The sequence below is a fragment of the Dreissena polymorpha genome, chromosome 1 (genome assembly GCF_020536995.1).
Source record: "Dreissena polymorpha isolate Duluth1 chromosome 1, UMN_Dpol_1.0, whole genome shotgun sequence".
Lineage (NCBI taxonomy): Eukaryota > Metazoa > Mollusca > Bivalvia > Myida > Dreissenidae > Dreissena > Dreissena polymorpha.
In genome coordinates, this window is record NC_068355.1 from 144,527,264 (window position 1) to 144,551,237 (window position 23,974).

General features: G+C 36.9%; 2 protein-coding genes across 24 annotated transcripts; both read right to left on the bottom strand.

Annotated features, from left to right (window-relative positions):
- Positions 1-6,367: 6,367 nt before the first annotated feature.
- Positions 6,368-8,608, bottom strand: LOC127853910 (uncharacterized). 22 transcript variants are annotated; one of them, XM_052388832.1, is made up of 3 exons: positions 7,940-8,608; positions 7,784-7,861; positions 6,368-7,705 (listed from the first exon to the last, which is right to left on the bottom strand). In XM_052388832.1, exons 1-3 carry the CDS (start codon positions 8,005-8,007, stop codon positions 6,811-6,813), a joined length of 1,041 nt encoding a protein of 346 aa, XP_052244792.1. In that variant the 5' UTR covers positions 8,008-8,608; the 3' UTR covers positions 6,368-6,810. The 22 variants fall into 22 exon arrangements, with proteins under 22 accessions (XP_052244792.1, XP_052244831.1, XP_052244801.1 ...); XM_052388871.1 differs by having other exon boundaries at positions 6,368-7,588; positions 7,901-8,608; XM_052388841.1 differs by having other exon boundaries at positions 6,368-7,666; positions 7,901-8,608.
- Positions 8,609-8,746: 138 nt separating this feature from the next.
- On the bottom strand, positions 8,747-23,427 carry LOC127853987 (RWD domain-containing protein 4-like). Of its 2 annotated transcripts, none has more exons than XM_052388889.1 (6): positions 23,294-23,427; positions 16,044-16,124; positions 13,250-13,359; positions 11,220-11,265; positions 10,752-10,865; positions 8,747-10,143 (listed from the first exon to the last, which is right to left on the bottom strand). In XM_052388889.1, exons 1-6 carry the CDS (start codon positions 23,315-23,317, stop codon positions 9,952-9,954), a joined length of 567 nt encoding a protein of 188 aa, XP_052244849.1. In that variant the 5' UTR covers positions 23,318-23,427; the 3' UTR covers positions 8,747-9,951. The 2 variants fall into 2 exon arrangements, with proteins under 2 accessions (XP_052244849.1, XP_052244856.1); XM_052388896.1 differs by having other exon boundaries at positions 23,365-23,389.
- Between the last annotated feature and the right edge of the window lie 547 nt (positions 23,428-23,974).

Below are 23,974 nucleotides of genomic sequence, written 5' to 3' on the forward strand. Positions count from 1 at the left end.
CGATCACGTCGTCGTTCACGGAGACGCTATTCCAGAAGATTCCGGTCTCATCGCAGCCGATCTACATCTCGACATCGCAGCCGATCCAGATCGCGACATAGCAGAAAAAGAGCACGTCGACAAACCTCACATAGACATCGTACCTACCATTCGGATAGTCGATCACCGTCTTATTCCTTTATGGAATAACATGTTTCCTCACCACATGTGTCGGCTCCCATGTTAACAGCCACACATGTTGGAACTTCAGGAGCGCAGCTAACAACTACTGCTACATTGTCAGCACCACGGGTGACTTCGACCGTATCTAGTCGGACACCCCCTAATGCTACCCATTCGAATCCTGATGTTCTATGGGTACAGAATGCGTCTGGTCATTTTGTACCGGTCAATGCTGATAAGCATTATCAAATTGCTGACGTCGTGGATGATCATTCATCTTTACCAGACAATCTGGCACAAGATAGTTTCATTCCTGTTCCAGCTGTTTCTTTACACACCTCTGTTCCTGTAGAGAGTGAAGCTGAATCGGATGCGGACATTGATACGAATAAATTTTTGGCTTCCAGTATTCAAATTTACGAGCTGATATTCCAGACTCTGGGTGAAGAGTTGTGTCCACGACCTGTGGAGACTTCTTCTAATTCGACGATCTCGATCACTGAACAACTCGTTCGTACGTTTGATCCCACCATGGTTACTAAGGCGCGTTCCCGCTTGGATACACGCCTTCCGATTGGTACTACTGTCTTATCTGTTTTTCAATCGTTGGAATCAGTGAATAAAACGATTCCTAAACGAGGAGATATGTGGAAAGTACCGAAGGATTTTGTGGAGTCTAAACTTCAGGAACTTAACTACAAACCACCGGTACCCGATCCGACTTCCGGTTTAGATTGTTCTAAATTACCATCGCAGGATCCAGACATCAATAAGCTGTTGCTTACGATGCCTAGTTCATCTACTTCAGTGTCTGTCCCTTTTTCCATGATAGAACATTCGGAAAATAGAGAGCGAAGATCATTAGGTCTATCCAACCAGGTAGACTTAATGCTAGCAACCTTGTTACACTTGGTTTGTGATTGGTCTGATTCAGTTCCGGAAGAACTTCGGGATTTATTGATCCACCTATCACGAACAGCATTATCCCTTTCACATAATGCTGCTGCTTCAATGTCTGAGATGTTAAGGATTCGTAGAGATCTTATCCTTTCATCTTTACCTAAAGATTTTCTCTTAGAACCAGGTATGAACTCGCTCAGAACAGCTCCTTTCACATAAGGTTTCCTTTTTGGTGGAAGGATACAAGAAGCAATCACAGCTGACGAGGATGACCAACTTCATGCTTCTTTAGCTAGAAACAATTCTGGACAACGCCAAGGAGCCTTTAAGCAGCCTTCTTTTAGGCCACCAGCAGTTCCAGCACCCAAGAAGGCCAAGAGAAACAATCCTTTCTATAAAAGACCTGCTGTTAAGCCACGGTCGGGTCCTAACAGGCCTTCTTTTTCTAAGAAGTTTTCTGGTAGAGATTCTGGGAAAAAGAACAAACCCAAGCCGGATCAGAGGAATTTCAAACCTTCTGCTGGCAAGGGCGTACCGCCTCCTTATCAGCCCTAGGCCCCTACCCTTTCTACCTCCACAACCTCCGATGCCGGAAATACCAGTCGGGGCCAGACTTTTCCATTTTTCAAACCGATGGCTTCAAATTACTTCGGACGCATGGGTTATTCTCTGGTGACAAAAGGCCTGACTTTTCAATTCGAAAAAAGGCCTTCACTTTCTCACGTTCCGATAGAACTTGTATCTCAGCATCCACATATTCCACAGTCCATTCTCGGGCTCTTGGAAAAACAGGCGGTAGAAAGGGTTCAAGATCCTTATTCTCCAGGATTCTACAGTCGTCTTTTTCTTGTTCAAAACAAAAATGGTTCCTGGAGACCAGTAATAGATTTAAAAGTGTTAAACATGTACCTTCTCAAACCAACTTTCAAAATGGAGACTTTTTCCTTCATACGGATCTCCATCAAACACCCTGCACTGGGGGGTGTCTTTGGATCTGGAAGATGCGTACTTCCATGTTCCTATACATCCCAACTTCCGGAAGTACCTTCGATTTGCCTTTCATGGCCAAGTCTACCAGTTCTGGGCCATGCCATTTGGGTTGGCGACCGCCCCACGAGTTTTTACCAAACTAATGGCTGCAGTCGGAGCTCACTTCTGAGTACACGGGATTGTTCTTCTTCAGTATTTCGACGACTGGCTCTTACACCAGCTCGATCGTCATTTACTTCTTACCAACCTAGAATTCTCTTGGAAGGAACTCCTCTCTTTAGGACTCCTTCTCAATGCAGAAAAATCAGACCTCATTCCTTCTCAGGACTTCACTTTCGTGGGAATGAATTTCTTGACACACATCAATCGGGTCAGAGTGTCATGTCAACGTATATCAGACCTTCTGGTAAAGGTCAACTGGGTTTTGTCCCAATCTCATATAACAGCTCAAGAATTCCTCTCTCAACGGTATCCTGAGCTCAGTAGCAGACTTTGTGCAGTTGGGACGTCTATTCCTACGTCCTCTTCAGCATTATCTCTCAGCTTGTTGGAAATGGTCTCCGGGCAATCTGTTACAACAGATTCCAATCCATCCTTCCCTAGTGTCTCATCTTCAGTGGTGGCTAGACGAGGGTAGCAGGAGTACCACTTCTTCCTCAGCAACCGTCATTACATATAATCACGGATGCGAGCAAGGAAGGATGGGGTGCTCACCTGGAACCTCTCAATCTAATAGTGTAAGGGTTGTGGTCTCATCAGGAATCTCACCTTCATATCAACAATCTAGAAATGCGAGCAGTATTTCTAGCTGTATCTCATTTCCAGTCACATCTTCGAGACTCTTGTGTGATGGTGTCAACAGACAACACATCGGTGGTGGCTTACATCCAGGCAAAGGGGGGAACACATTCTCAATCCCTGTATCTGGAAACCAAGAAATTACTTGTTTTTTGCAAAACACTCAACATTTTTATTCTGGCCAAATACATACCAGGTAGCCTCAACGCCCTGGCGGATGGGTTGTCTCGCAAACACCAGATACTTCCATCGTAATGGACACTTCATCAAGAAGTGACCAACCAGATCTTTTTCAAGTTCGGTTATCCCCTGGTCAATCTATTTGCGACCAGACACAACTACAGACTACCTCTGTATGTGAGTCCAGTTTACGATCCAGCAGCGTGGGCAATAGACGCGCTTTCGTTCGCTTGGGACCAACTGGAAGCGTACGCCTATCCCCCACCCATTATAATTCCCCAAATATTGGCGAAAATCAGGGTGAGCTCATGCCGGATACTCCTGATTGCCCCTTGGTGGCCCAGGATATCTTGGTTCAACGATCTTCTCAGTCTCCTGTACGATTATCCCAGGAAACTTCCTCACAGATCAGATCATATCAAAGCGGCAGACTACATGCGGATCCAGTAATGTTCCACTTACACGTCTGGCAGTTATCAGGCAATCTCTGCAGAAGAAACGTTTTTCTGTCAGGGCTTCAACCCTCGTTGCTTCTGCAAGGAGAAAATCCACCACAGCAGTCTATTATGCTCGCTGTAAACTCTTCTCTTATTGGTGTATTCGAGGGAAAATGGATCCCCTCAATCCCTCTGCTAGAGGCATAGCAGATTTTCTCATCTATCTTTTTGATGATAAGAAACTTTCTCTTAGCTCTATCAAAGGATACAGATCTATGATTTCGCATACATTGGCTTTTACTAAGTCATCACAAATCTGTGCTGATCCAGCGATTTCGGAACTGATTAGAGCTATGGAACTTAAACGTCCTGTATCTCGAACACTGGCTCCTAAATGGCATTGAGCTTGTGTACTTGGTTCGCTTACTAAGGCTCCCTATGAACCTCTTGATCAGGCTTCTTTACAGTTCCTAACCTGGAAGACCGTGTTTCTTCTTACTATGGCTTCATCCAAACGGAGAAGTGAAAGTCATGCTCTTTCTATAGAAGATAACCATCTTCGTTTTGATGCTGTCGATGGATCTGTTACATTATTATGTCAGCCAGGATTTTTTGCTAAAAATCAACTTCCCTCTATGGCTTCCAAACCCTTTAAAGTTCCAAGTCTTTCTAGAACTTGTGGACATGAAGATGATGATAGACTCCTTTGCCCTGTAAGGGCTTTGAAGTATTACCTTAAGAGAGTAAAGTTTATGCGAGGTTCTCGTAAAAGACTTTTCATTCCATTAAAAGGGGGTGGGGCGATGTGTCTGCGGCTTCTATTTCCCGTTGGATAGCCTCGACAATTAAGACAGCTTATTCTTCTCTTTCATCCAGTGATTGATCCCTGTTTAAGATAAGACTGCATGAATTAAGAGCTCTTTCGGCTTCGTGGGCTTATATTAATTATACCCCACTGTCTGAAGTGCTTCAAGCTGCTTTCTGGAGGAATCCTACCACCTTCTCCTCTTTTTATCTTCGTTCTCTTGAGTGCCAACAAGACAATTTGTTTATGTTGGGTCCTCTTGTTTGTTGCTCAAACTGTAATTTCTTCTATGGAGTAGGTACTCTAGGCCATCCGAGAATTAAGTACGTACAATATGGTACTAACGAAAATAATCTGAGGACATGATCTACGATCTCTGGCTGAAAACCCTAAATATAGGTTCTGCTGTGATGGGAAAAAATATGCGAACCTTCCCGCCGCAGCTTCAAAATCAGCTAGAGATAACAGGTAATTATTTATGATATTGAAACAATTTTTTAAAGTAAAATTCAATTTAATAATTAAATACTTACCTGTTATCGGTAAGTCCCACCTCCCACCCCGCTCATCGACATTTAATGTTTTTGTAAAGGAAAGATGAGTTGTTGTTCTTGTTTTCCGGTTAGGTAACATTGTACTATGTTTAACCTGACTTAGTTTTCTTTATTAGAGGTGGATGATTCCCAGCGCTTAAAGTTTTCCAGATAATTAACTCCCTGGAAAGGGATTAGCTAGAGATAACAGGTAAGTATTTAATAATTAAAATGAATTTTACTTTAAAAATTTGTTTTGAGGTCAAAGGTCAAGGTCACAGTGACTCGTTCTTGGATGCAGTTTCGGACCACATTTGCAGATTATATTATGTACTGGTGTCGTGGGGTCTCCGTCCCCACCAGATAGTTTCCGGATGATAACTCAAGAACACTATCGCCTAGGTTCATGAAACTTCATAGGTACATTGATCATGGCTGGCAGATGACCCCAATTGATTTTCAGGTCACTAGGTCAAAGGTCAAGGTCACAGTGACTCGAAATAGTAAAATGGTGTCCTGATGATAACTCAACAATACTTATGCCTAGGATCATGAAACTTCATAGGTACATTGATCATGACTGGCAGAAGATCCCTATTGATTTTCAGGTCACTAGGTCAAAGGTCACGGTCCCAGTGACTTGAAACAGTAAAATGGTTTCCGGATGATAACTCAAGAATGCTTACGCCTAGGATCATGAAACTTCATAGGGACATTGATCATGACTTGCAGATGACCACTATTGATTTTCAGGTCACTAGGTCAAAGGTCAAGGTCACAGTGACTCGAAAGAGTAAAATGGTTTCCGGATGATAACTCAAGAATGCTTATGCCTAGGATTATGAAACTTCATAGGTATATTGATAATGACTGGCAGATGACCCCTATTGGTTTTCAGGTCACTAGGTCAAAGGTCAAGGTCAAAGTGACAAAAAACGTAATCACACAATGGCTGCCACTACAACTGACAGCCCATATGGGGGGCATGCATGTTTTACAAACAGCCCTTGTTTTTAAACAATTTTTCTTAAGAATCTCAACTAGTGCATTAAAGACAGATTTTTATGCTGCTTATTGCAATGTGAAAAACATCAGAATTTAATGAGCCTGTGTTCTTGTACAAAAATTCTATTTGTACTGCATTCATTGTACAGGGTTTCGATACGCTTCACGCAACGTGAAATGTTGGCACCAATTTTATACGTATTCAAAAATTATTCTTATACCTTAAAATATGGGCACAAACTGAAAAAAAACTGCAAATTTATTTTAATAACTTGAGGTACAGTCAAGTTACTATTACCGTATCATTACCCATAATGGGTCTCTTTGATGTTCAAGACTGCATATCGCGATAAATAATTGACATTTTTAGATGCTTTTTTGCACACAGCATCTTCAAGGCCTGTTCTTTCAAACGCATTTAGTCTTAATCAGAGCTACTCTTTGTCAAACATTTCGGTATGTTTTGCTGACATATATATACGACTTTGTTGACTTCCGTCTCGTTTCCAAATCGAGGTTGAACACGCAAAACTTGTTGATTCTTTCAATAAATGATCTCAATCTTAATGTTTTATTTATGGTTCATTTTCGATATCGATATTTAGATATTTTCAAACAATTTACATGGTTTATAAGATGCCCATATCTTTTCAATCTTTAAAAGATTTTCAACAGATAATTCTCAAAAGAATGTCATGTGCAAAGTGTAGATACAAGATAACAAATAGAAAACAATTAATAAAAAAAATGAATATAATGTATAACTGGCAATATTAGTTGGTCATTGTTAACAACACAGTTCATGTTTCAACAGTTCAAATAGCGTGTTAGATGCCCTCCTGAATGGTTTCGATCACGTAATCCGTTATGGCTACAACTGATCCGTTAATGCATGAATTCTTTGCCTGCCCTTAAAAATATGACTATGCGCTGAAACAGTAAGCAAAGGGAATATTTCATCAAACTGGTGTAAAAGAAGTCTCAAAACATTTATTTCTTTTCACCAGAACAACTTTATTACGCTACTGATATGGTAATGGTAACTTGATTGCAAAAATAAATATTTTAATGGTGTGATAACATTCTGTTGAGCCTGTGTGTAAACCCCTGAAAACCCCGTTGATTCTCCGGCCTGATACTGGTAATGAACAGCTGTTACACTGTTAACACGTGCGTTACTGTAACACCTTGTATGGACAGACACATCATCGATCATAAGGGATGACCTTGTATTGACAGACACATCATCGATCATCAGGTGTGACCTTGTATGGACAGACACATCATTGATCATCAGGGATGACCTTGTATGGACAGACACATCATCGATCATCAGGTCATCAATCATCAGGGATGGCATTGAATGGACAAACATATCATTGATCATCAGCGATGACCTTGTATGGACAAACACATCATTGATCATCAGGGGTGACCTTGTATGAACAGACACATCATTGATCATCAGGGATGACATTGAATCGACAAACATATCATTGATCATCAGCCATGACCTTGTATGGACAAACACATCATTGATCATCAGGGATGACCTTGTATTGACAGACACATCATCAATCATCAGGTCATCAATCATCAGAGATGACCTTGTATGGACAGACACATCATTGATCATCAGGGATGACATTGAATGGACAGACACATCATCAATCATCAGGTCATCGATCATAAGGGATGACCTTGTATGGACAGATACATCATTGATCATCAGAGATGACCTTGTATGGACAGACACATCATCAATCATCAGGGATGACCTTGTATGGACAGACACATCATTGATCATCAGGGATGACATTGTATGGACAGACACATCATCAATCATCAGGGATGACCTTGTATGGACAGACACATCATCGATCATCAGAGATGACCTTGTATGGACAGACACATCATTGATCATCAGGGATGACCTTGTATGAACAGACACATCATCAATCATCAGGGATGACCTTGTATGGACAGACACATCATCAATCATCAGGGATGACCTTGTATGGACAGACACATCATCAATCATCAGGGATGACCTTCTATGGACAGACACATCATCAATCATCAGGGATGACCTTGTATGGACAGACACATCATTGATCATCAGAGATGACCTTGTATGGACAGACACATCATCGATCATCAGGGATGACCTTGTATGACATTTTATGGACAGACACATTTTTGATCATCAGAGATTTTTTAAATTACCTCAACATAATTAAACAGTCACCACATAAGTGATCACTCAACTCTTTTAAGTTTTTTTAAACCTTTTTAGCTCATCATATTACTCTGATACTTTTTGACGGACCATGTGGCTGCTATAATCGGCATCTGACTGGTTTATCTGTTAGTTTCATTTACAGCTTGCAAGTGGTGTATTTATTATGTTCACCATATGAATATTAGATGTCTCAAGCAAGATTCAAGTCCCATGATAAACTGTCTAGTCACACTGAAAGGGAATATAATGGCTTACTCAAACATCTCCAACTTCAAAATTCATCTCCATTGAATTATTCACATCAATTTTTAGAATCATATAAATGGCGTGTTGACGTAAGACCTTATCAAAAGTCTTGGCAATATCTGGAAATTAAAATGTAGGCAAATACAAATTAGTAAACTTAATTCATCAGGGCATTTCAAAATAACTTGCCCCAATTGTTTTTATTTTTGTTTCAAAATCCCTTAGTTACATAGTTTGGACCAATCCACGTACACGTGTAAGTTTTTTCCCAGGACTTGTAAATTGCGAATTAACCTGGTACTTTAACTAACATGTATGCTAGCTCTGTATCAAACATTCTTTCAAGACACCATTCATTGATTCAATATCGGTACCATGTTGTCAAGAGTACAAGACACAACTTTGTGTAATGATAACAGGCTTGTGACTCATATTGACTAACAAACTGTTAAGTTATTTACAGTTCATTTATAAAATATGTCAACATATTTATACATATTTACAAATTGCACAGAATGATAATGCATTAATTTGTTTTCTGGTTTCTTTTTTCCCACGTTCCATACAGTTCATTTTCATCATGAATAGTTAACAAGAAAAACATGCATATATTACAACACATCTTACAATTAAATTTTACCATCAATATCTTTAACATTACAATATAAACAAGATTTGCTAAAGAAATAATTGACAAAACATGACTTCATACGTCTCTTCACAGCTACTAAAAAAGTCCTGACAATAGTTCCCATTCTTTACTTTGCCTCAAATCATTAACAACGTTTACCGGTATTTCATATAGTACAAGGCAATGTAAAGACATGTACAATATTGCTGCTGTAAGTGTGGGTCTAGTTTGGTTCATTTTACTTTCATAAATATCAAAGTATTTATATTTGCTTCAAAAAAGCAATTGTAATGAGAACTTCTGCACTTCATGTGAAATTTAACAGCGTTAATAATTCCTACGAAATATAGGCAGTTTGGATTGAAGTTAAATACTTTGCAAAAATCATAATAACTGTAAAAGAATAAAAGTTCAGCATTGTGAATCAAGTCACCAATAAAATAAACGCTTTTTCCAGACCATGATTTAAACAAGAGGTCCTGAAAAGCCCAAAGTCACTCACCAGAGATACAAAAGACATGACCTGTCCTGTGCAGCCCAATATATCATTAGAAAAAATGTTCTGACCAGTTGTAAAACCAGATGAACCTGGGCTTTAATTATTTTTTCTATTTATTATTTTCTTGATTGGTTTCTGGTTTCTAGACATCAGCTAGATACATATTTCATATGCAACTTTAGTCATTAGTCTGCATTTTCAACAACAAAAAAAAATCATTTTTTTTCATTTTTTGTGCCAGCATTGGGAGTTGCATTGTTATGCTTATTGAAGACTTTTACTGTATGGCCATGAGTATAATCCCACTATGTGTACAAATAAACATTATTATGTGAAAGCTAAACATAGCATTGCTTATAATATTTTCTTATCATGTGATTCAGCAACATATGTATGTGCATATCACATAGACTGAGAAAAAAATTAGCAACAGATCACAGATTTTTCAAAACTCAACTATAATTTCCTAGTAAATGAGTGACTGACTTTTCCACCTCTGTCACCCTATTCCCTACAAGTTCTATCAGCTTTCCTGGCCCCCAGTCTGTGACAGGTGTTTAACAATATCAACCCAGTTCCAGCCACGAGGTTTCTCCCCTGTTGCATTCCCCATTTTCTCATACAGCCGTCTCTTTTGGTGTTTTGTCAATTGCTCTTTCCTTTCTTTCTTTTTACTACTTTCGTCTTGGATCTCCTCTAAGATGCTGTCTTCGCTCTTTACAATACAAGAAAAAGAAAATACTATTACGCTGAGTCATTTATGGTTGATTGACAATTATTTGATATTTAGGAGATATACATCTTACTGAGAACAGAGAGTCCTTCTATTATTTTGAAGCAACTTTATACTATCTTATCAATTTTTCTACAAAACATAAAACACTGATGAATAAAAAAAAACTAGCATACAAATTAAGAAGAAATGTGCCGGAAAATAAACCAAAGAACAATTTTATTAAAAAGCAAATAAATGTCTAAAGAAACTATGTACATAAGACATGTGTACTACTCGGAAACACCCATTAATCTGTGCAGATTTGTGTATGCGACACATGTAGACACAACTTTGTTTTTTCAACAAATATCTAAGTGAACCTATCCCACTGTTAACTTGTTCTCACAAATTTCATTGAAGTAAACAACATATGATCCATGATGCCATTTAAAGATTTTAATTAATTTCATGTGACATTCCTCTTTCATATTCATGTGGCTTCAAGAATGCGAGAATTAAACCAAATACTTATAAATAATATTTTGTTATCATATTTTGTTGTCAAATACCCCCAAACTCGAGTAAAATCCAGAAAGAGGGCACCTTACCTTTGAGGAGGCCATAGAAGCACTCTCTGGTTGGTCTGCAATCAGATCATCATAGTGTTCCTTAACCCACTCAAACAGCGAGTATGTCATAGCTGTACCCTCTAGATCAGCAGTCTGAAATATCAGAATTGTTGTGTGACCAAATAGTTAATACACAATGAAGATTGAAAATGATTTAATATATGTAGATTATAATATTATATTCTGCTTTTATGTAAAATTCGTGTATATTTCTTGCAACATGTGTAAGTTAGAGTTGTAAAATGAGTACTGTTTATGACAGGCAGGTTGATACATTGCATGTATTGCTCAAGATGGTACAGCATTTAAAAGTGAATTATTTGTTTATTCTAAAGCAATAAATTACTATGTGAGAGTAATCACAATATTTGAATGACTATAGCAATCCATGTATATAAATAAATTATTTAGAGATTTTTATTTGTACAAATTGGAACATAACATTACCTGTTCAAGTAGACTATTTCTTATTTTTGATTTTACCCTGTCAATTCTGAAAATATACAACTTATTTAGATACATAACACAACACGATGCCATGGTAAGCCCTTTGTCAACAAAGGCATTCATTTCGTGTTAATAAGCTATCAAGTAAACCTTTACCTGTGTGAACTCAGCACAAAGGCATGTAATTTAACCTATTTATGCCTAGTGTACTCTCCCATTCTTCTAAATTGGATCAATTTATTTCCAAAATAAGGGATGTCTAGTATATTTATTTCTATATTTAGAATATTTCTTACAGAAATTCCATCAAGCAAACAGCGCAGACCGTGATGAGACACCGCATCATGCAGCGTCTCATCTGGGTCTACGCTGTTTGCCAAGGCCTTTTTTCTACACGCTAGGCATTAATGGGTTAATATCACTGTCCATATATTGAAGATTTCTCACGAAGTCTGACCAGCTAGAGACAAAGGCACACAAAAAATTGTGAACATCTGTGGATATTTATTATGCACAACTGCCTGCAAACCAAGGGGATGCACTACTGCAACAAAGTATACTTGATTCATCATGTAAATCTGTATTTCTTTAGGCTGTCTTAAAACACAAACAAAGTCTGACTAAGTACTGCACTTTCAATTTAAGACATCCTAACATGCATGCACTGTTCAGAATGATAATAATTAAGTTTTCAAAGTATTATCTTAAAATTGCCACATCAATAAATGATCAAGTAACAACAGCGCATACAAAATGTTTGAGGCCCATATTTGAGTGCGACAACTGCATGATTAAGAACAAAGGTCTTACTCTCAAAATGCTATCTTGACGCAGCAAACAGTAACTGTTGACTGCGCTAAGATAGCATGTTGCGAGTCATGAAGTTACTGTCCAGATACAAGTAAGTTGAAAGAGAAATATGCAAGCACGTACACTCAACCATTGTGTCAGAACTTACAGCCAGCAGGCTTTCAACCAAATTGTGTATGTTTAATATCACATTTTAAGATTTATCTTCCATGGACCCTTTCTCACTCAGAGGCAAACTGAAAATGGCTATGTGCAAACAGCATAAAACCAGAACAGCTTGCGAGTTACTGGCAGTCAGTTCAGGTTTAATGCTGTTTGCTGCTCATTAATATCAAAGGGTTGGAACTGAAGACTTTAATACTTGAATCTAGTAAGAAGGTCTTCAACAAGGGATGTTTGTAAAACACGCATGCCCCCCATGTGGGCTGTCAGTTGTAGTGGCAGCCATTGTGTGAATATGTTTTTTGTCACTGTGACCTTGACCTTTGACCTAGTGACCTGAAATCAATAGGGGTCATCTGCCTGTCATGATCAATGTACCTATGAAGTTTCATGATTCTAGGCCTAATTATTCTTGAGTAATCAGCAAGAAACCATTTTATTGTTTTAAGTTACTGTGACCTTGACCTTTGACCTAGTGACCTGAAAGTCAATAGGAGTCATCTGCCTGTCATAATCAATGTACCTATGAAGATTCATGATCCTTAAGGCGTAAGCGTTCTTTAGTTATCATCCGGAAACCATTTTTCTGTTTCTAGTCACTGTGACCTTCACCTTTGACCTAGTGACCTGAAAATCAATAGGAGGCATCTGCGAGTCATTATCAATGTACCTATTAAGTTTCATGATCCTAGGCGTAAGCGTTCTTGAGTTATCATCCAGAAAATGTTTTACTATTTCGAGTCACTGTGACCTTGACCTTTGACCTAGTAACCTCAAAATCAATAGGGGTCATCTGCCAGTCATGAGCAATGTACCTATGAAGTTTCATGATTCTAGGCCTAAGCATTCTTGAGTTATCATCCGAAAACCATCTGGTGGACGGACGGACCGACCTACCCACCTACCGACATGTGCAAAACAATATACCCCCTTTTCTTCGAAGGGGGCATAATTAAATATAACATTCTAGGAGACTATAAACACGTCTAAATATGTATCTAAGTGGGAAAGGGTAAAAGTAAATGCACTGATAACACATGCTAGTGAAAATTGCATACATGTGTTTGTTGTAGAAGGTGTCCAGGTTGATGTTAGGTGGAGTATCTGGATAGTTGTCCACCCATGAAATTTCGACTATCAGCGACCTGTAGCTGTTATCTTCACCATACTAAAAAAGAAGACTTAAAACATGCATTCATATTGCAGCCCATCAGTACTAACACAAATTTATGCTAATAATATTACCAGAACCATTCATTATCAGGCATAATTTTATGAATTAGAGAATTAGTATTGTATTATTAATTAACCAAAATGTTTGCCATTTTTTAACTTGACTGGAATGTCATTACAACAAAAGAAATGTTTAAATCATGTTTCATGCTGATTTTGCAAAGTTTGTTTACAAAGTTTCACTGAAAACACATAAGGAAAACTGACCCATCCCCTTTTTTAAATTAAAAAAGAACCTTTCATAGATTATAAGATATCATTTTAACAAAATGTTCTCAGCAAGTTTCATATACACTTGACAAATAATTTGACTGCATGAGTTTTCAAAAGCTTTCACTGGAGCCAGGTTTCATGAAGATTGAACTATAACTGTGACTTTTACAAGGTTAACAAGGTTTGACTATAGCCATATAAAGAAAAATGCCAGAATTCTTTTTAAACTCCTCCAAGATATAATTTAGGGAAATCTTCTGATCAGGTTTAAAGAACATCGGACAATAAATGTGGACTCTACAGTGTTAAAAAACAAGGTTTTACTATAGCCATATAAGGAAAAATACCCCACCCCTGGTAGCAATATTTTTCAACCGACCAGAACCATTTTCCAACTCGTCCAAGATACCATTGGGACAAATCTATTGACTGACAAAGTTTAATTAAGATCGGAAAATAAATGTGGCCTTTAGAGTTTTAGCAAGGCAAATGTTAACTATGCACACTGCATGGCAGACAAAAGATGATCACAAAAGCTCAGCATTGGATCTCAGCCTTCTGCTACTACATGATGATGTATATTCAATTTTCTTTTAATCAAGTTCATCATGAACTTAAGTAAGGGGTTGTTTTACCAAAACTTCAAGTCATTATTCTTATATACCATTAACATGGTCACACTAAAATGTAGAGTGTAATACCCATACTATTTATGGCAGATGAGGTTGGAAAATGCATTAACCTGTAATAAAAACAAAGAAGAGAAATGGCAATGCAGAAGGCTGGCAGATGGAAAAATGTTGATAAATGTTCAGCACATGTTTAAATGTAGTTTAATAGAATGTTTAAACAAGAGCACCACCTTGCGGGTGCAGACAGCTCATCTATTTTCTTTTTAAAGGTGAAGGGACTCTCAATTTCAATCACAAAGGAGGGAGGGGTGCAGTGAAGAGGGGTGTATAGTGTGGGGGTGTGGACATTTATTACTTTAACTTCCAAAAATGCGGAAAAAAAATGCGGAAAAAAAAAATCGGTGGGGGGGGGGGGGATTCTTGGGTGCGATGGTTGGACGGTATTTCAAAAATAAAATAATAAAAATTAAATATTTGTGTTTTTAACCGTTTCAAAAAATAATTTGGGGGTGGGGTGGGTGGGGGGTATAGTGTGAGGGTGTGGTGGTCATTTATGAGATGATCTTCAAAAAAAAAAAAAAAAAATTAGGGGGGGGGGGGGGGAGGGCACGGGGATGGTTTGGGTGGAGTCTATTGTGATATGTCAGGTAAGAGTAGTTTTGTCAAAGTATCAATCAAATTTAATCATAAATAAAGAAGCTATGGCAATTTTAGCAAAATTTAATAATTTGACCATGACAGTCAAGGTCATTCAAAGGTCAAGGTAAAATTCACTTGCCAAGTACAGTAACCTCATGATAGCATGTAAGTATTTGAAGTTTCAAAGCAATAGCCTTGATACTTAAGAAGTAAAGTGGATCGAAACACAAAATTTTACCATATATTCAAAGTTACTACGTCAAAAAAGGGCCATAATTCCGTAAAAATGACAACCAGAGTTATGCAACTTCTCCTTTTACTGTACCCTTATGATAGTTTGCGAGTGTTCCATATATGAAAGCAATATCTATGATACTTTAGGGGTAAAGTGGACCAAAACACAAAACTTAACCAAATTTTCAATTTTCTAAGTATAAAGGGCCCATAATTCCGTCCAAATGCCAGTCAGAGTTACATAAGTTTGCCTGCACAGTCCCCTTATGATAGTTAGTAAGTGTTGCAAGTATGAAAGCAATAGCTTTGATACTTAAGGAATAAAATGGACCTAAACACAAAACTTAACCAAAATTTTCAATTTTTTAAGTATAAAAAGGGCACATAATTCTGTCAAAATGCATGCAAGAGTTATCTAACTTTGCCTGCCCAGTCCCCTCATGAAAGTAAGTAAGTGTACCAAGTTTGAATACAATAGCATTGATACCTTCTGAGAAAAGTGGACCTAAACGCAAAACTGAACCGGACGCCGACGCCAACGCCAAGGTGATGACAATAGCTCATAATTTTTTTTCAAAAAATAGATGAGCTAAAAAGATCTAAAATAACTTAAATATTGATGTTAATTTTTGTTAAATAGAAATATTGTGACAGAAAATTTTGCATGTGATATGTAGTTCTTTTTGTCATCACTTCATGTACCTGCAATTTATTTACTATATGCTTTTTTATCTTATCGCTGCTAAATTCCCAGAGGTACAATGTATGACAACTTTCAGAATGATTAAACAACTATCTTAATAAATTTATCAAACTCAAATCCTGTTTGTGTTTTTCTTCTTAATTTACATTGTATGTGTTTAATGTGTGCATTCTAGTCACCATGCAGGTATACACTTACTTTGTACTGAAATGTTGTGGGTCCAATCTCTTTAAACATGGTATCACCATCGTAAATAGATCTCAAGACTTCAAGTTCTTCCTACAAATAGAGTATTCTTTAAATTTGAGAGTAACATTAAATCAATGTCATGTTTTATGTCATGATAAAATGCTACTGTTTAATCAAGGCAGATTTATTTAAGTTAAAGTGACGATTTAAAAACTAGAAAATTATAAAACATTGCAAAGCGAAACGATTGAATTACTGTCAAAGTCAATACTCAAACAAACTTCAGCAAACAGGGTTTTTTACACTGACCAAAAAAAACCTCTTGATTTATTTTAAACAAGCAAATTCGTTGAATTGATATCCCTCGCCAATATGCTTCTGGACACAAAAGTGTTACCGGTATATTAGACACTCAAAAAAGCATTTTTCAAGGGCCATAACTCTGTTATGAACAGATGGTGTACAATGCCATTTGGCGTGCATCATCCTCTTATCCATATATATATATTCATACCAAGTTTCAATGAAATCCGCCAAAACACTTCCAAGTTATGGCTCAGGACACACACAAAAGCATTTTTTCAAGATACAAAGGGCCATAACTCTGTTATTAACAGATGATGATATTTTAATGAAAAAAATGGATTCCTTGTGAAAAAAAATACATAGGGATGGCACGTTTCAACCAAATGAGACAATTAAAATAAATTCAAATTCAAATGATAGCAAAAAAGTTATTTTGTGCCATGCACAAAGTCAGCAAAATGCACACGTATTATGACCAAAATGCTCAGCAAAAAAATCACCAAAAAGTTAATTTTGAACATGTTAAACAATTGCAAAACAGTTGAACCAGTGAAGATATTTTTAAAATTCAAACTTATTTTAAAACTGCAAATCAAGACATACAGTGTAATTATGATCATTTAGCAAATCAACATGTTTGAAAACAAGAGTTCCGCGGTCGGAGATGACCGCATTGAAGCCGGATTTTTTATTTAAATGACAGGAAAGTACCTTTCGTGTTTTTGTCAATGCAATACTTAAATTACTGAAATATTGTTCAAAGGTCAAAATGAAATGTAAGTACTTTTCAAGGCATGAGCAAACCTTGTGTTATGTTTTGAATGCATGCATATACATGAACAACAATAACATTTAAGGTCACAAATATGAACTTGAATTGACAATTAGGACCTTGACCTTAGAATGAATGACCTTGAAATGACCAGTGGTCATCTAAGTGTGCTTGCAAACCTTCATGTCAAGTTTGAAGACTCTATGTCCAAGCATACCAAAGTTATAACAATTTTAACATTTTAACATTTAAGGTCACAGTGACCTTGACCTTCAAATGAATGACATTGAAATGACCAGTGGTCATCTTCTAGTACTGGCCAATCTTTATTTCAAGTTTGAAGACTCTAGGTACAAGCATACCAAAGTTATAACATGAAATAAGAACTTTAACATTTTTACATTCAAGGTCACAGTGACCTTGACCTTCAAATGAATGACCTTGAAATGTCCAGTGGTTACTTACTAGTTCTGGCCAACCTTCATGTCAAGTTTCAAGACTCTAGGTCCAAGCATACCAAAGTTATAACAACTTTAACATTTTTATATTGAAGGTCACAGTGACCTTCACCTTCAAATGAATGACCTTGAAATGACCAGTGGTCATCTGTTAATCCTGGCCGACCTTCATGTCAAGTTTGAAGACTCTAGGTCCAAGCATACCAAAGTTATACCATGAAATAAGAACTTTAACATTTTTACATTCAAGGTCACAGTGACCTTGACCTTCAAATGAATGACCTTGAAATGACCAGTGGTTACTAACTAGTTATGGCCAACCTTCATGTCAAGTTTCAAGACTCTAAGTCCAAGCATACCAAAGTTATAAGAACTTTAACATTTTTTATATTGAAGGTCACAGTGACCTTGACCTTCAAATGAATGACCTTGAAATGACCAGTGGTCATCTGTTAATCCTGGCCAACCTTCATGTCAAGTTTGAAGACTCTAGGTCCAAGCATACCAAAGTTATACCATGAAATAAGAACTTTAACATTTTCGAGCACGCCGCCACCCCGCCCGCCCGCCCGCCCCCCCCGCCCGCCCGACAACATCAATCTATAAGCCGAGATTTTTTCGAAAAAAATCCGGTTAAAAATCACTGGGGTTGCTAGTACAAAGAACTTTATACCATAACATTTATAACATGAGTGGATTTTTGGTCACCCATCTTTTTTTTTTCCTCTTCCTACTCGACACTTTTAGGGAAAAAAATCCGAACATCATTTTATTAAAAACTAGAAGTGGCACAGCAGAGGCCAAAGTGTATCCCCTTGCCGCATAGATGTTATATATATTTAAAGGCAATTTTGGGTGGGCAAGGCCTATGTTGGTGGGGCCCTAGGGTGGGAATTGTGGACATGGATGGTCCAGATAGACCGTGTTGTCATAAGAGGTGTTCAGTATTTATTTAGAGTAAATTGGTGACTAAATGAAGAAGTTATATGTTAAAACAAAATGTTGGGTACAAAAAAAAAATGGGTACGAAATTTTGGGTACGAAAAAATTATGCCCCCAAAAATTTGGGTACGAAAACAAATTTGGGTACAAAAACATATTTGGGTACAAAAACAAATTTGGGTACTGACAAAAATGGGGTAAAAAATAATAATTTGGGTACGAGAAAAAAATTGGGTTCAAAAACAAATTTGGGAAGGAAAATTTGTTGGGGGTACGGGGAAGTAGTACCCGTGGACCTCTCGATAAATTTGAAAGAGGACGGGAACCAAGCTGCCTTTACCTTTATCAATGGTCCTGGGATGGGTAATGTGGACGTGGATGGTCGAGATAGACCGTTTTTTCATAAGAGATGTTCAGTATTAATTTGAAGTCAATTGGTGAATAAATGAAGAAGTTATGTTAAAACAAAATTTTTGGTGGGCGTGGTTGTCCACTATCTCCTCCTTCACTATAAGCACTAGAACCTTGAAACTTACTCACATGGTAGCTATGAGCATATGTGCAACGGTGCACGATTTGGAATTTTGATCTGACCCTTGGGTCAATAGTTATTATCATGTGCATAACATGTTGTTAGTAAAATGATTTTTTTTTACCAATTTTAAAGTTTTGGTAGGGCGTGGTCGGCCACTATCTCCTCCTACACTATAAGCACTAGAACCTTGAAACTTACACACATGGTAGCTATGAGCATTTGTGCGATGGTGCACTATTTGGAATCATGATCTAACCCCTGGGTCAAAAGTTATAATCATGAGCTTCGCATGTTGTTAGCAAAATGAGTTTTTTTTACCCATTTATTTACCCATAACTTTTGACCCAGGGGTCAGATCAAAATTCTGTCACCGTCACCGTGGCACATATGCTCATAGCTACCATGTGTGTAAGGTTCAAGATTCTAGTGCTAATAGTGTAGGAGGAGATAGTGGCCAAACGGACGGTAAGAAAGATGGAGACCAATACAATATCCCCAAGCTTTTAAAAGCGTGGGGATAAATACTGGCCTAACAATACTTTTAGCTATTGTATGCCGAGTTAGACTTTTTACAAGAATACATCTTCCTTTGCCTAAAATTGTATCTTTCCTTTATAAATACTTTTGATTTACATATGGTTTGAAAGGGAAAAAAATGTACATGGCTACGAAAAAAAATGATTTTATCGTGAATGGTCTCAGAGATATTAATAAGTGAATCTTTGTAACATTTCACGCCTATGCACATTTTCCTAAATAAAATGTACATAACCCCCATTGCCTAACACTGTATTGTTTCTTTATAAATACTTTTAATTTACGTATTATAATAAAGGTTATAAAAAAAGGCTAAGAAAACGTTTTTATTTTAACGTGAATAGTCTGGTAGATATGTTTAATCAAATCTTTGTAACATATCAGGCCGATGCATATTTTATTGTAGAAAAGTATCAGTATAATGCTTCCTTCAACTTTATTATTTCTAAATTAACATCTCATGTTTAAATATTAAGGCAATATTAAAAGCTATAGCCGAAAATAAATTGAGCAATTTTAACCAAAGAAGTTTAGAAGATATTATGTGCAAAAATTTGGAAAGATTTCAGGCTGAGGCATACTTTTGTATTGAAAAGTTCATATCTGCCTTTGACTTAAAAGGACCTTTTCACAGATTTTGGCATGTATTGACGTTTGTCATTAAATGCTTTATTTTGATAAATGTAAACATTGGATCTAAAAAGCGCCAGTTAAAAAAAATCAAAATTAAAGAGAAACAAGAGCTGTCTCCATAGGATGACATGTGCCCCCGATAAATGCTTTGATAGAAGTTATGAGCATTTTTCGAAATCTAAACGCGGACCTAAAGTTCAAGGTCAAGGTCAAAGGGGTTAAAATTTGTGTGCGTATGGAAAGGCCTTGTCCATATACACATGCATACCAAATATGAATGTTACAACTGAAGCAACATAGAAGTAATGAGCATTTTTCGAAACCTAAACACCAAGTGTGACGGACAGACGGACTGACAGTGCGATCACTATATGCCCTCCTTCGGGGGCATAAAAAAGTAACCCTCAACTGGTCTCAAACCACTGAACCCTTGAGTAAAAGTCTAATACTAAGACCACTGGGCCATCCCTGCTCATACTATGATTGATGTACATGTATTTTATACTTTATATAAGCAATCCTCGTACATGTAGTGCTACAAAATAAAACGACAACAAAAGATTTCTCCATATTATTCAATCAGCGCTTCCACTAGCTTTTAAAAGTTGGTAGTCCTGACTTCCAAGCCTAAAATTTTGGATGTCCCACTTTAATTTCAGAATTTAAATTGACATAGATGTTCCAACTCTATCTATTACCCGATAATCCAGTATTATTAGGATTTCATAACCAAACTACGGCGAATATTGACGATGAATGTGTTAAAGAATTTCATAAACACAAAAGTTCACCTTTTTTCGCAAGTGCATATACAAATTGAATTGTGGGATGGGGGAATTCCAATTGTTAATCATGTGACACAATTTGAGAGCATAGAGCACTTTTCATATTTAGTAATAACAACAAATCAATGACTGAATTTAACATGTTACATATACCTCCTTTCAGAAAAGTTTGCGAAAGTGAAAGTGAATTTCTGAGCATTAGAACGAGTCTTTCTTTAAATTTTACGGAGTACGCTTCATTCCAGATCGTGATATAACGTGTCAGGACATTCATACATGAAGACCTTACGTTTTTGGTTATTTCAATTGCGTAATAACGCAAATACGCTTGTTATCTATAGCCCTGATATATATTGAGCTTGCCTTCACTTAATACTGATAAATAATTTAGCAAGACAATACAACTTTTGAATACACATCGATACACAGCGATAAAGGCGCAAACGCATTCTCTTCAAAGAAGACCATGTCCAGGCTTTTTCCGCCCTATGCCACGGGTCCGAAATTCGGCCCCATTCCCAATGCAAATCTGGTTGTTTTTTTCCCAATTGAAAAAAAATTCCCAATTCTAAAAAAAAAAAAATTTTTTTTTTTTTTTTTACCCTTAAAATATATAAGTTGACCTGATCAGGTGTAGAAAAAAGAAAGTATTGCATAACAAATTAACTGTTGCCTTGAATTTGTTTTGAAAACTGTAAAATATGTTAATGATTATTTAAGACTGTCCTTATTTTCCTCAAAATCCGGCGCTTCGCGCGATTTTTTTCACCTAAAAAAAGGCCAAGCCTTTTCCCCAAATTCAGATTAAAAAACCTGCACTCATCACACATGTTCATGATATTTTGTAAAATTTTAATAATAAGTTATCCAAATAGTTGTTTTTTACCAGTTAACGGCTTCTTTGAAATATAAGAAACACTATTTACATGCGATAATTTTTCCCAATTGAGCCAATTTTGCGATTAATTTTTTTCCCAAAATGGGGGTTTTCACGACGCGAAATTCCCAAAATTCCAGTGTGGCGTTTTCCCAAAATGGAGCGGAAAAAGCCTGATGTCTCTATAGTCTATTGTGGTCTACTGTTTTAATACACACATGTAGCGACATGTGTAAAGAAACTTCAGCGTACAATTTATATAGTATTGACATACCTGTACGCTGAAGCCAACCCTGTATCGAAAGTCAACCAAGTCGTAACATATTTATGTCACGCTATAAATCAAAGAATACTCATTTTCTTGGATACAGTTCTACATATATTGGTTAATGAATATAAATTAATGCATAGAGGAATATTTTAAGGTTCAAATGTTTCAAATGCATCTTACAATAGATGAATAAAACTCTCATCAGTCTGAAATTAACAACTTTGACGCCATTGTCGCTTTGTCACGTGACAAGTTTTCATTTGGATACTTTCGGATCAACTTTGACATTTTTTGCTGAAATTGTAAACATTACTTTCGTTTTCTGAAATCTATTATTTTTGATTAACAACATACGTCAGGTGGATTATAAAACTGATTTCAGTGTGACTCAGGTAGTTTTAAATATTTACTTTGAGTTTGTAATTACACTACAATTTGTTAACAAAACAAGCCAGAATAATCTTAAATGCCGGGAAATGTCATTCTGAATTTCAAAACACTTGAGCACATGGTATGTTACTAAAAGTAGAAATACCGTCATATGACCGTGAAATCTCGGGAGATTCGCATTTCAAGAAAGTCTGTCACATCGCTGTTTTACTCGATATGTAAGAGCAGAATAGATAAATTTTAAATGTTTAAGATAGTATTTTGTGAAAAAATATATCAGTTAAATGTGAAAAATGTCCATCTTTCCGATCAAGTGGTTTATTTGGGCCAATAACTGCATTTAATAGCTGTTTTGGACCGGTCTTTGTTAACTGTCAACGTTTCGGGATTTTCTGGTTGACTTTCCTAATGGGGTTGGTCCATAACTATAAAGTCGCGCCAGTCAAAAATCATAAAAAGCGACATTTAAAGTTATGGTAGCCAGAACTAACACACATGTAGATAAGATTATGACGCGCATCACTTTCCCAAGTGACTGAAATATCGTCGCCGGACGAATTTCCGTGAAAACCCGATAACGTAAAAAAATTTCTTGATAGATCTTTAATTGGACGAGTGATCTGCCTAAATAGTGAATGAGTACGAAACCTCCCGAGCTCACTCACATGAAACAAAGTTGACATACCTTAGCCCAGAAAAAAATACTATACATTAGGTTTCTTGCGAGTTTAGAATAAGGTTCTGAATTCTTACCTCCTGCAGTTCTGTTTTCGACATGACTTAGTGATAATTACAATGACAAATCAATGTTGACATGCACTTACTTTTGACAGTTTTTAAGTACGCACCATTTAATAGTGCGGTGTGAGTTCTTTATAGGCTGCATTACACCAGTTATATTATTATTATAAAAGTTCCAACGTTCAAAGCATTTTTCTTTTATGTCCTATATATCATATTTCTCAAGACCGATATCATTGTTAGAATAATTCTGTTGTTTTTTTTTTAAATAAATGCAGTCAAAAATATATGGTCTCGCAACTTCTAAGAAAGAACAATTCGCCACAAGGCTCAATCGGAAAACACTGTTTCGGAAATGAAATTCCGCTTATTCGCTTACGACACGAGTCTTTATATAATTGTTGAAAATCCTCAAATATCTGCCCACGTTTTAAACACCGATCCTTCGCGAATTATATTCTGGTAAAATACATGGTTTGTCTTTTTTAATCCAGTAAACAAAAACAGAATCACTTAAACGTAATAAACACCAACACCCTGACCCTTTTATGAACGACTTTCCCCTTACGGAAGTCAGGTCCCAAAAGCATCTTTTTCTAACCCTTTCAGATGCAAAATGGGCGACCCATATCTATTTCATGGTTGACAAGCCTTGGAAGCGAATCGGCACACCCGATCCTTAAAATATTCATT

Excerpts from the sequence above, each read along its gene's own strand:
- LOC127853987 (XM_052388889.1), bottom strand. The coding sequence starts at position 23,317 with ATGTCGAAAACAGAACTGCAGGAG. Across the intron at positions 13,360-16,043 it reads CCACAACATTTCAGTACAAA|TATGGTGAAGATAACAGCTA; the intron begins GTAAGTGTATAC and ends CTTCTTTTTTAG. Across the intron at positions 10,144-10,751 it reads CTTCTATGGCCTCCTCAAAG|AGCGAAGACAGCATCTTAGA; the intron begins GTAAGGTGCCCT and ends TGTATTGTAAAG.
- LOC127853910 (XM_052388715.1), bottom strand. The coding sequence starts at position 8,007 with ATGTGTCTGTCCATAAAATGTCATACAAGGTCATCCCTGATGATCGAT. Across the intron at positions 7,862-7,900 it reads GATGTGTCTGTCCATACAAG|GTCATCCCTGATGATTGATG; the intron begins GTCATCCCTGAT and ends TGTCCATAGAAG.